This window comes from Astyanax mexicanus, chromosome 22 (genome assembly GCF_023375975.1).
Source record: "Astyanax mexicanus isolate ESR-SI-001 chromosome 22, AstMex3_surface, whole genome shotgun sequence".
Taxonomy (NCBI): Eukaryota; Metazoa; Chordata; class Actinopteri; order Characiformes; family Acestrorhamphidae; genus Astyanax; species Astyanax mexicanus.
In genome coordinates, this window is record NC_064429.1 from 28,519,776 (window position 1) to 28,533,642 (window position 13,867).

A 13,867-nucleotide genomic window follows, 5' to 3' on the forward strand; every position below is an offset into this window, starting at 1 on the left:
GTTTGCAACTCTAGTTTTTTTTTTTTATTAAATTACAGTGATTTTGGTGAAACACATGACTATTTATACTAAACGCTTACTTTTTTTGTTGTTGTTGTGGCTCCAAATTATTATATAGCAGCGAGCATTGCTGAGATTAGTAGCTTTGCGAGGGATTTGCCTCACTCATAACAACAACATAGCCAAATGTTCAATAAGCTTTATATATATATATATATATATATATATATATATATATATATATATGAATCATATATTAATATAAATGCTTTTGTGTACTTGTGTTGATGGAAAAAATTACTATTCTTGTTGTTTCTCTCTTTCTTTCCTTTTCTTTTCCTTTCTTTTCGGTTGTGTTTTCCTTCATCTTTAGCCATATCCCACGGACATTACCGGCCAGCTCAACCTATCAGACCCCTCTGTGAGCACAGTGGTGTGAAGGCAAGCGAGGATGAAGCAAGAGAGAGAGATAGAATGAAAGAGAGAGAGCTAGAGGGAATGAGAGAAATACAGAGAGAGCGAGAAAGAGAGACTTGGACAATGGACTAGAAGCAGGAGGTGGAGATGGAGGAGGAGGACGTGATGGCAGGTTGGGAGGGGTTGACTGACACTGAGCCAAACCCGCACCAAACCCGCTGATCCCTAGCTGCCGCTGCTGCTGCTACTGCTGCCCCGCCATCTGAGCATCCGAGCATCTGAGCCAACGACATGCTCATCTGAACAAAAAACAACAGGAAAAAAAAGAGACAAATATGGTGAAATCCATCGCACATCCCCCTCACAACCCGCTCCACCTCCCAGACCTCTGCGATGCTGAACATGCACTGGACTCTGATATCTCATGAATGAAAAAACTGTGCCAAAAACAACAAAAAAACCCACAGGATGTGCACTGCCACTGTCATTATATGCTGCCATTGTGCACCAACAAATACCCAATCCAACTAACACACAGACTTTACTAACATCCAGATTTTTCGAAGCTTTCAGCACAATTAATATAGATTTAGAGCACACACACACACTCACAGCTAATGCAAGCTTAATCTGTTACACGTCGTATTTCATATTTCTTTCTCACACACGCACACATACATATATACATACTGTATGTTCCTATTAAAAATGAGGAACAACTTAAATTTACAATAATTTAAATTTACCTACTGGCTTAGATCCCCCTCTCATCATACAGCATATCATATGTATACAACATATATATACACACGACTTCAACCTTCACCTTTCTACCTCCACCTATACCCACATAATTACACTCTAATACCGAGATTACAGTAAATGTAGCTATTTTGAGCACTTACTTACTTTTGCTACATATATTTCACATCTCTCTATATATAAATAACATATAAATATATATATGTTTGTTCCATTTGTGAGGACATTTTGTTATATTGCACATATATACATAGAACTAAAGGATTAGCTCTGAAATCGCTATTTGTATTACTATTTGTATTACTGTACACTGTATTAGACTAGGTATTTAGATAATAGTAGCCTATAATAATAGGTTGTACACTAAGGGTGAATAGAGCTGTAGAGTACTGTAAATATGATGCTAAATGCTGTAGCTGCAAAAAAAAAAAAAAAAAACTAAACTAAACAAAATAAGAAGTTTGGCACATTTCGGGTCCTTGTTGCACTTTTTGCTGTATATCCTGTATATCCCACAGAGTGTTCGACATACAGAAATACTATATAGATAAAGCTCTCTCTCTCTCCACTGCCTTCTCCGAAACACTGAGTCCTAACGTGGTCCGGATCACTTTAATAGACAACGATACTGTGTGGACACTTGATTGTTTGAATTTTGTTACATTTTTGTTAATTTATTTACTTATTCTTTCTTTTTTTTTGCTTTTGTATGTATGTATTTTTTCATAAATTACGATATTTCTTAAGATAAGCTCAACAAGTGATCTACTAACACGAAGGGGTCTTTCTGGAACGCCGAGTTGCGAAATGTAGCAGAACTTGTATGTTTTTCATTTTTTTTGTATTGAACAACTAAGGGTTCTGACTCAAAAGCAATGAAAGGAACCCTAACAAACATAAAAATGTGGCGTAGATATAATGATATGGCTATTATTACAGGTTGTTTTGAGTGGACATTTTGAATTTTTTTTTTTTTCCCTGCTTGAAATTTCCTGTAATGATTTCAGTATCATTATCTGATGTTAGCATGGTAGCATGCCTCCTTCTGCTACCGATGCTATAGGGTAACTTTCATTATTGTCAACTGTTTTAAGCTAAGATTTGTAATCAGCAATCTGTGTTGTATTATCTGTGTAACTAACACTCAAATCTGTATGTGTATGTATATGTTTTAGGGGTGGCAAGATAATAACATTTTATTTTTAATGTGCCAATACAGATATTGATATTGCAAACGACCAATCTCAAAGTATCTACCAGCATTAGTCAGTCAGAAACCTTGTTTTTCCTCTTTATTAAACAAAGCTTTTAAAGCGCCAGTCTGTAGGTTTTGAGGATTTAGGGATTTAGTGACCTCTCTGGTCAGAATGTGTTATTGCAGCAGATTTTAAAAATTAATTAATTATTTAGTTATTTGTTTGTTAATTTATTTGCTATGATTGCTTAGATACCAATCATGCCAGATCTTTTTTTCAAGACTTTGCATGTGACCTAAATACATAAAGACAAACTTGACAAAACCTACCTAACAAGACCATTCTGTTTTCTCTGTTTTTAGAAAAAAATATATATATTTATTATATTTAATATATGAAATAGTCATGGCAGCACACTTGATAGCATTTTTTAAATATTTGTCTCATTTCAACTTAGAAATACCACTTCTTTTAATAATAATAATAATAATATTAATCTTAAGAACTGCTGCTTTAATAATATTGCAAAATTTGTCAGAATGCAAAACTACTTTCCTTACAATTAAGCCTATAGTGCTAATTTTACAATGTAGCTTTATTTTCTATGGGTTAGGCATTTTCTAGATTTTCTTGAGTTAAAAAAAAAAACATAGAATTATACTTATTTTTTATCCTGTATATTTGAGATTTCAATGTTTTTAGCCATTATCGGACCAATAGCGATAACTGATACTCAATATCGAATCGGCACACCCCAAGTAAATATATATCTACACATATATATGATGACTTACACCATTGTACCTGTGTATATTTCCCTCATTCTCTGTTGTTACCAGCTTCTTCTCTCTGGGCGAGCTATAAATGAATGGTCACCTGCAAACAGAGATCATGTGACGCATTGTGAAAAAGTGGAAATGTTTTTTTTTTTTTTCATATTCTGTGGCTTGTGACAGTGATCAGTGCACTGACGAATGATACGAGTACCACTAAGTCGAACACTGTATCGCACTTTTTACGTCTTTCGTCGAAACAATCAGTCTGAGGGCTTTGATTCACTCGTGTGAGAAGTTACGAATGTGACCTACGAACCTGTTCAGCTACGAGTTATGAAACTGATATTTTGTATGCTTAAATTCAATGGGAGCAGTTCTTTTTTTAGACATCTGAAGCTGTACTGCTGCTGTTCTGCAGTGTCTGGTAGAGATCAAGTGGAGTTTCAAGTGGATCTGTGTCAGTAGAATGTCATCAGTATTGTCAGCTTAGGCTTGGGCTTGGGCTTTGGCTTGGGCTTTGGCTTGAGTTTACGAAGCTTTGACGTTGAATCGAATTAATCAGCGGGTGAAATTCTTCTTGTAATGCTTCTTGTAAAGCATTTGAGTATAGTATTTAACTGTGACTTAATGGATCAAGAGCTCATCAAGTTTTCGTAAAGTCTTCTGTAGACGTTTTTTTGTTTTTCAGCATTTTATCGATGAGTGACGATGCGTTAACAAAAGTGTATTTATTGTGGCTACTATGATGAAAACATAGCATTAGGATACTGTAGCTAAGATAGTGACTGGGATGTCAATGTTCAGTGGGTGCTACTTTGCTACTGTGTGGAAAATAAAGTGCAAAAGCTTACAAAGCTTTTTTTTAAAAAGTGGGTAAGGTCATTTAAGGAAGATGTTCATGTTACTGATGTTTATGTATGTGGTACAGGACCTGAATTACCTGTCCAATCAATCCACTGTTGTACACCAACATTGTGATTTGCTGTATTTTTCTGTATATTTCTGTAATTCTGGGGCTTTAAAGATATTTTACAATAGGTAAACAAAGCTCTCATTATGTTTTCTACCACCAAATGTGCTTTTGAAGGTCATTCCTACTGTGTGACATGAACAAATAATTGAAGATCTATGTTGAAAATGTATAAATCTATATGCCAATAAAATAAATGAGATGGAAAAAAACCCACTGAACCTGTGAATTATGCATACTGTAGTTGTTCATTCTTGTAGGACGAACGGATTGATGATACTGCAGCTCACTGGTTTCACCATTCCCTCGCATTCGATGAAGGACGGGTTTCAGAGCGAGTGCAGATCAATATTATATTTAATTCATGCCAAGGTTCTTTTGAAACTTCTAGAAGTTTGATGCCCGAGGCGAGTGGAACAGTATTTTTCTGAGCATTAGATAAACAGCAGAGTAGGGTTTACAAAACAGAGGAATGCAAAAGTCAGCTGGCAATAATATGTGAGTAGGCCGCTGGAGCTGACCTTTAGCACATGAAGTGGTTTATGCATATTCAGTGTCTGAATGCTGCAAACTCTGGACAGAATAAAGTGCGAAACCATTTGTGTTTGCAGGATCTGGCTGTTTTATTTACATTTCGCTTTGACCTCTGAGTGCAAGTGAACTTAGAGAGATTTATTCTGCTGGGATATATACACTCAACGTCAAAACAATTGTTGCAAAAATAGTTTAACCAAAAGAAAGTGTCAGATTGCAATGCTATTTGTAATAAAGATAAAAAATATTAAAAGTTACTAGTAACAAAAAATAATAAGAAATTAAGAGGCCTATTTTTGAGATCAATAGGAGAGCTGCCAAACACGAACTGTGCAGTTTAATTTAGGGTGTGTCAGAGTATCTTTGCTATCATAACAACTGGAAAAGTACACTGGTTTGAAATGTGCAACAGGTATGTACCAATTCTCTTAATTAATCATGGATGTGTTTTGGGCATAATGTGAAATAAACAAATCACCATCTCACCTGCCATTCCTTTTAAGAGTCAGGTGCCCTCTGATGGTTGACTGCTGTCAGGGTTTAAATCATTCAGTGAAGCACCTGTGAAATTTATCTTAACAAACCTCATTTCCAGACCAACACATCCATCAGCATAGATATATTTGAAAACTCTGTTGCTTTTGGCGACAGTTTTGGCAAGGTGTAAGTTAGCAATTAGCATTACGATTTAGCCTTACGCAGGGTGAAAGATAGGCCTCTAAGACTCTAATATGGGAAACTATTGGCTGTATTAATTGAGCTACATATAAATGGTGTCCTCTAAAGTCCTTTTAAGCAGCTTGAACCAAATCAAACAAATGAGACCAACATATTTAACTTACTTGTTTATTTATTGAGAAAAGTATGCAATATTACTATATGTGTCTGCAAACCAGATACTGAAAGCAATACATTTACCACTCACAGATATGTAATATTAGATTTTTTCTCAATAAATAAATGATCCAGTCTAATATGGTGTCTTATTTGTTTGAACTAAAATCTAAAAGTTTCACAAACAACTAAGTTGGCTGCATAAACCCATGATCCAACAAAATGATCAAAACCATCCCTCATCTATTTTTAGACTGTTTGTATTCGGGGGTACTTTAGAGCTAGAGGGCAGATTATATTTGTTTAGCTGTCACAATCCATAAAGCCTTGATCTGAGTGAAGCACAAATAACTGACTTTACAGTCATCTATTAATACAGAGAGAAATTATACTCAAAACTCAAACTGGGCCAATTTTACTCTCCTTTTTTGTTCAGGTAATATTTTGAAATGAGTCTTAATAGGTACTTTTTTAAATATAATATTTAACTGCAGTCAGTGACCCTTTGTGTAAACTCTTTCACTCACCATCAGTGTGTAGTCTTTCTCACAGGCTGCCTTCTCTTGGGAGTTACACATGTGATATATATTAGTTTACAGCTTCAGTGTTAAAGGCTATGAGAGCAAGTTGCTGTGTCTATATAGTCTATATAGACTATATGCTGACTGGATCCAGCTGGTCAAGTTTATATGACTGACAATAAGACATATATGTATATTGGTCATACATTTTTAGTTGCTAAATAACTAAATAACAAAAATATAGTGTTGCGCTTATTTTCTGATTGACACAATTAATTGTTTTAGTTGATCCAGAAGGATAGTCAGCAGAACTTACAAAACACATTTCATAAAACCTAAATGAGGCCAGATAACAATATAAAGTGATTTTTTTAAGATGGTGAGACTTAATAATGATGTTTTTATGCATGTGAAAAATTAATGATCTGAACTGAAGCTTTCTAGTTGGCACAACTGTCTGTTTTTTAACTCAAAATGCAGTAAGTTGCCTTGAAATGTCGAGTTTTCGCAACTTTTTCATTTTTACAGTATGCAACCCAGCTGGCCACCCATGTCAGTAGACATTCATTTCAGATTGGATGTTGGTCTTGATGTCAGCTGACAAGAATTTTACGTCAGGATGACGTCTAATACTGTTTCGTGCCCGCAGGGAAGAAAACACATCACCACCAGACTGTTAAATCAAACTTTCTAACCACAGCTCTTCTTGTGCGTGTGTCCACAAAAAGATAACTTGAACTTATGTAGTGAGAAATCTTGAGAAGTGAGAAGTCCAAACTTCCATTTGGACTCAAATGCTGTCATTTTTTTTAGTTCCAAAGGCAAATGGAGTTTGGAATTAGATATCTATTCGAGACAGATTATATCTGTCCAGTATCATTTATTTTACTTTAATCTTGGATACATGGAGTGCATTATTAAAATTATGAGTATCAGGATAGCCTAGATATATATTACGTATTTATTTATAAGTAATTTAGATACCAGCTTTTCTCTCCTAAAAGGAACTATGACATCTCAAATACCTAATATATATATTAATAATTAAATGACTTTTTCTCAGTTTATTTTTTCCATACACAATTAAAACCTCTGGTTAAGTTTCTTTAAAGAAGAGTGTTTCCTAAAAGCTACAGCCATGAATTTTGCACTAGTAAGAGTCTGTGTTCAAAAACTCCCTCTAGATAAGAGGTAAGAACATCTGCCGAGTGTATATTTCATCAGCCTGATTGCTGATTACATGCGTTTGTAATGTCAGAGAGGGCCTACACTGTAGACCATTTCCAAGAATGATCAACAGGTTTCATAAGATGGACGAGGTCACTACCTGGCAGAGCTGCACTGCAGACCGAGGGGTGGAGTTGCTGTGGGTCTATTTGTTTAGAATAGTCCAAACATCCGAGACCTTGGGTCAGGGAGTGGACGCAACCTGCGACGCCTCCCTGCTCTTCAGACCAGCGAATGAAACCTGCATCTGCTGCATCTCTACCAGGACCAGCTCAAACTCCACGTGCCACTGGTGGGAAACAGTAGTGAGGTAGGTCTTCCATACCAAACTTCAGTTATGCCATATACTCAAATTTATAGGATTGTTCTTATCATCATTCACATGATCAACATCAACTTATCTGTTTTCTTATGATGCACTGAATAATTGGCAACAAAAATATTGGTTATTATTATTCGAAAAACACATTTAATGTTTAATGTTTAAGGGAAAATATTGAATAATACATACTGTAAATTATAAATATAATTGTATAAATGTAAATTAGTTCATATAATTGTCAATAAATATATATTTATATATATATACATAATACATTTTAGCTATTTAACTGTTTGCAAATAAATACCTAATCACTTTTTTGTAAAAAAAAAAAAAAAACTCATATGTTTATTATGTAATGTCAGTCACCTTATAAATGTCATTTACATTTTTTTGTGAAAAGAGAGCATACAGCTCTAAAAAAAAAATAAGAGACTATAATCAAGAGGAAGACGGATGATCACAAACCATCTAACCAAGCTTTACTGCTTGAATGTTTGCACCAGGAGTGGCATAAAGTTATCCAAAAGCAGTGTGTAAGACTGGTGGAGAACATGCAAAGAAGATGCATGAAAACTGTGATTAAAAAAATCAGGGTCGTTCCACCAAATATTGATTTCTGAACTCTTAAAACTTTATGAATATGAACTTGTTTTCTTTGCATTATTTGAGGTCTGAAAGCTCTGGACATTTTGTGTGTAAAAGAGTACAAGTACTGGTTTGAAAACTTAAAATATAAAAGCAAAGTAATGTAAGGGGAAAATGCCATTAAGGACAAAAGCATAGGCCGTGCCACAGGGTCCTATAGTGTACTACCCCAGTCTCCCCAAGACACATTTTTCTAAAACCCATAATGACTATAATATTATATTACTATGTTAAATATGTTTAACATAAGTCAAGTCATTGACCAATTTGGACAAATGTTTAATTTTTTTCGATAATTTGTTTTAATTTTGGTGCACCCCTACTGTTCTCAGACTGTTAGGCTAATTATGTCTAGACCTTAATACAGTTCTTCTGTTGGTAATGGTCGGAAGTCTGCAGATGGCTGAAGTTGTAGAGTCAGTCAGCAGTGTGAAATGGTCAGAGCAGACTGTGTAGGCTGCTTCCTCTGTAGCAATATGGCTGAGTGACTCACGGTAAAGGTTGTTAAAGAGACACTCGAGTGGACCTGAACTGTCTCTCAGGCAACGCCTGCACTGACGGCCTCTGGGTGAGAACAAGAAGCAGCATCAACCACAAACACCAGACTTCAACAGGAACATCAGATGGGTGCTTTGGCTGTTTGTCTTATCTGTTACAACAGTTAGAACAGCTTAGGTCTCTAGATAGTTACTGTTGAGTTAAGATCTGATTTGTTGTCTGGAGATTGTTATCTGGATTACTCACTGTGTCGATGCAGTTTGCTGCTTTTAAAAGTACTGACTGAATGTGCCCTGTACTCTTTGAGTACTATTTGACTACCAAAACCAGGGCAGCTTGTGCTCAGTTGGTGACCCTGTGTAGTGGTAGTAGAATATATATATATATATATATATATATATATATATATATATATATATATATATATATATATATATATATATATATATAGATAGATAGATAGATAGATAGATAGATAGATAGATAGATAGATAGATAGATAGATAGTACTGTACCTACAGTACCAGTACCAGTGGGGTTCTGTTAATGTGTGGATTCTGAGGCTGGTAACTCAATGAACTTATCCTGAGAAATAGAGGCAACCCTTTCTCTGTCTTTCCTGGGGCGGTCCTGGTGAGGGCCAGTTTCATTAGTTGCAATGTTTTTGATAGTCTTTGCGACTGCACTTGGAGACACTTTCAAAGTTCTTGAAATTTTACAAAATCACTGACCTTCATTTCTTTTCAAGTTCTTTTACTTTATCTAGTTGAATAGTTCTTGTCATTGTCAATATGGATTAGAACATTACTCAAATTGAGCTATTCACTGTATACCTGTAACTCTACCTCTTCACAACTTTACTACTGATGCTCTCAAACAGAATAAGAGGCAAGAAATTCAAGTCATGAACTCTTGATGAGATCAGCACAGCTGTTAACTGAAAGCCTTAATTCCAGGTGACTCCAGGTGAAAATCAAAGCTAAGATGTGCAAAGCTGTCATCTAAGCAAGAGGTGCTACTCTAAAGAATCTAAAATATAAAATGTGTTTTGGTTTTAGTTTTTCTTCATAATTTGGATGGCCTTGTTATTAATCTATAATTCAGAACATTTTAAAATAATGAACAACTCAGAATTTAAGGTGTGATGATGTAATGAAATTGTATACAAGATGTAATGGTTGGACATAATAATGATGATGAACATTTTAAAACATACTGCTGTCCCTTGACTTTTGGCATGTCAGTGTACACATGCTTTTACGCTCATAATTGGACCCTTTTCTGCAATTCTGCCACTTTATCTCTCCACAGGTAATCTCTATCTGTCTGGTGAATCCTGCAATATGTGCACAGCAGAGACTGAAGGTGTCCTTATAAGAGTACCTCACCCCCCTGAGCCCCTGTCGAAAGGATGGCTGTTGAGGTGCAAACAAGTCATTGGCCAGATCTTCCAGAGGAGACCTCATCTGAACAAACAGCTCCTCCTGCTGGTGGCTCTGGTGCTGGTGGCTCTGTGTTGCATGGTCCTGCTTCTGCTATGGAACTATCATTGCTTCCTAATCACAAGAGTGTGCCAGGACCAAGGAATAGACTACATCATTCGCTTTGACGAGGAGGAGAAGGAGGTGGCGGTGGCAGGGGGGCCATCTTCACAGGAACAAGCCTGAGGGGAGGCCAGCTGTTCGAGAAAAGACTTGTTTTATACAAGGTCAGAAGGAGAAAAAAGAGAGCGAGAGTGAGTGAGAGACATTAGACTATCAGGACTGCTGAAGATTCTACATCATTTTCTACTCACTTCTCATTTTATCTTTTAACTGACCTAAGGATCCCAATAGTATATTGTAAAAATACAAAAAAAAAAAAGTATAATAGTATACTATTTTTAGGAAACACGTAAATAATTAACAACTTATAGCTGGTCTGTAGCAATGGAAATAAACTGAGCTTTGGAAATGGATGCAGAAAAATTTGAATTTCCAAAGCCTTTGTCTGTAGTAAAGCAGTGCTGAAACAGATTGTGCTACTATTCGAAACAAAAGCAGCAACTACAAAAAGACACATAAACACAGATAACTCTGTACTTATTAAAAGTATACATCAAGACTCCCTGATGCCCGCGAGTCACATATAATCTCCTGGAATTACGGAAAACGAGTGCCCCAAGAGTGCACTGCACACAAACGCTCACACAGGCCACAGACTTTTTTTCTCTAATCGCGTGTGGGAAGGAGAGAGAGAAAACAGAGAGGGTTCTGATTGGCCTGTTCTCTGCAAAGAGTCTGTGAGACAGCCAATCAGTTTTTAGTGTGGGTGGGCAGTGTTTTCCCCCCCTCCCGGACAGGAATTGTTCAGTGAGTGAGAGAAAGATCATGGAGGAGGCAGGGAAAGCAGAGGCAGGGCCTTCCAAAAAGAAAAAATATAAAACTCATTTCACCTCTGAATTAATTAAAATAAAAGTAAAGTTTCGTTATCCTTTGGTGTGTGTGCAAGTTTTTTTTGTTATGTTTTTTTTTTGGCCCACGGGTGTCTTGGGATGTCTGTAACTACAATAGTGCAAATCAGTCAGTTTGAGTTTCTCACCAATACACTACCAAAAATTAGCGACTGAGAACCTTTTTATAGGGTAGTGGATAAAGCATTTTTACATCTTCTTTTGGCAAGACTCAGTATCTAATCAGACCAACCATGTGGTTGTTTACATATCTGCCTGAGACATAAGTGTATTGTTTTCGGATTATGTTCTCACGAATATTATTAAAAATCAAAATGGTTGTTGTTGGTGGTTGCAGGTGGTTACATATTATATCTCATGCAGATATGTAAATAATGGGACTTGCCACACAAAGGTGTAAAAGATCTTTGTACCTCTCAAACTCATTTTGAGAAGTGTACCCCTTGGTAAGAATACATTGACTGATTTGCACTAGTCAAGACATGTGTCTTAAGGCAGTGTCTTAAGTTTGCATGTCTAATTTTGTACCCTGGCTTGGAGACTAACAATAGATCATTAGACCTGGGTTCAAAAGTTAGCATTACCATAGTGTTGGTGGTTTTATGACACATGAATGAATATTTAGGTCTAACAGTCATGGTTCTGTATTATTAGTCTCTGAGCCATGATGCAGTACTAATCAAGCAATCTTGAGACTCCACCAACACATTTTGGTTACACTCGTGCAAAACTTAGGTGCCGTGCTGTAAAGAAAGTAGAGTACCACCCCACATCCTGTATCATTTTACCACAGGAAACTGGTAAGAACATGTATAAAAAACACAGACAGCCTGTCGGCCGCAGACTAGAAACATTTAACAAAATGATGCACAAGTCCACCTCAGAACGTGCTGAGATGTGACCAGCCTTCAGCACATCAGGCTTCAAAAACTTCAAAAGATGGCCTTTCTGACTGTCATCAAGTGAAAACAGATGAGCAAATGAGCATAAAAGATATAATGGATGAATAACCATTGAGAAGCACTCTGTAAAGAAACCTCACGGTCTAATGTATAGTTTGTTTCTTGCTATTGTCTCCATAATGTTTAATATTCCACAGATGGCTGCTGCAGCAGCTCCAACTTTTTCTTTTCCTTTTTTTCCCCTTTCCTTTTTTTCTTAAATCCAACATAAAGGGAATAATACCACAGCCTGGTCTCTAATCCAAGCCTTTGATGCCTAAACATGCTTGGTAGATACAGTCAGTTTGGAGGCCTAATAAATCAAGTAGAATCAATCAACAATAGAAAGATACATTTCTGACTGTAAAAATGAGCAACAGAAGCCAACTTGGGCTTCTTAGAGATGTTCAAAAAGTTAAAAAACATTGCATTGCAATCCAGAACCTATTTTTCTCATTAATAAACAAATTGCTATATCATCAGTTTAAGACGTTATTTTTTTATTTTGAAATACTGATTTTTTTTTTAAATATGATGCACTAAGTTGCTAGTTTGAGATACTAAATTGTTATTTTGAGATACTAAGTCTATAGTTTGAGATGCTAATTCGTTAGTTTGATATGCTCTCATTATTGTGAGACACTAAATCATTAGTTTGAGATGCTGTATTATTATTTTGAGTTGCTTAGTGTCTAAGTGTGTTTTTTGCTGACTTAAGTTTATCAAAATGAGAACTTAATACCTAAAAAAAGTGATTTCAAAATAGCAACTTAGTATCTAGAAATAATGAAATAGCACCCCAAAATAACAACATAGTATTTAAAAGTGATAGTATATCAAAATAGCAACTTGGTATCTAAAAATAATGAGATAGCATCTCAAAATAACAACTATATAAACGTATCTAAAAAGTGACAATATTTATAAATAGTAACTTAGTATCTAAAAAGTGATAGTGTCTCAAAATAACAACTTAGTATCTAAAAATATTGAGATAGTATCTCAAAATAACAACTATATAAACGTATCTAAAAAAAAGTTACAGTATTTCAAAATAGTAACTTAGTATTGTATTTAAAAAGTGATAGTGTCTCAAAATAACAACTTAGTATCTTAAAAGTGATTGTGTCTCAAAATAACAACCTGGTATCTAGAAAAAAAAGTGATAGTATCTCAAAATAACAACTAAGTATCTAAATAGTGATAGTGTCTCAAAATAGCAAATTTACAAACTTGTCACAAAAAAGTGACAATATTTCAAAATAGTAACTTAGTATCTAAAAACTGATAGTTTCTTGAAAAAACAACTTGGTATCTAGAAAAAAGTGATAGTATCTCAAAATAACAACATAGTATATAAAAGTGATAGTATCTCAAAATAGCAACTTAGTATCTAAAAATAATGAGATAGTATCTCAAAATAACAACTATATAAACGTATCTAAAAAAAGTGACAATATTTCAAAATAGTAACTTAGTATCTAAAAACTGATAGGTTCTCAAAATAACAACTTAATATCTAAAAACTGATAGTGTCTCAAAATAACTACTAAGTATCTACAAAAAAGTGACAATTTCTCAAAATAACAACTAGTGTCCAAAAAAGTGATGGTATCTCAAAATAGCACATTAGCATCTACAAATAATGAGATACTATTTTAAAATAAATGAGTGCTTTAAAAGAATGACTTAGTATCTCAAACTAACGACTTATAGTGTCTCAGTCTTAATAATGACAAAAATACGTGCTTGTTTTTTTTTATTATTAT

General features: G+C 35.1%; 1 protein-coding gene and 2 long non-coding RNA genes across 6 annotated transcripts in view; all 3 read left to right on the forward strand.

Moving 5' to 3' along the window:
- grin1b (glutamate receptor, ionotropic, N-methyl D-aspartate 1b) overlaps window positions 1-4,353 on the forward strand; it is a 43,811-nt gene extending 39,458 nt beyond the window's left edge. For all 4 annotated transcript variants that reach the window (XM_007230488.4, XM_007230490.4, XM_022667629.2 and 1 more), the window contains one exon: window positions 374-4,353. In XM_007230488.4, the coding sequence (XP_007230550.1) occupies window positions 374-439 (66 nt within the window). In that variant the 3' untranslated portion in view covers window positions 440-4,353. The remainder of the gene's footprint in view (window positions 1-373) is intronic.
- Window positions 1-13,867, forward strand: part of LOC125786990 (uncharacterized) — a 234,285-nt gene that overhangs the window by 180,068 nt on the left and 40,350 nt on the right. The gene's annotated exons all lie outside the window — the stretch shown is intronic.
- Window positions 7,158-11,175, forward strand: LOC103024769 (uncharacterized). Its single transcript, XR_452805.4, has 2 exons — window positions 7,158-7,547; window positions 10,017-11,175. It is a non-coding gene; the product is annotated as an uncharacterized LOC103024769 (long non-coding RNA).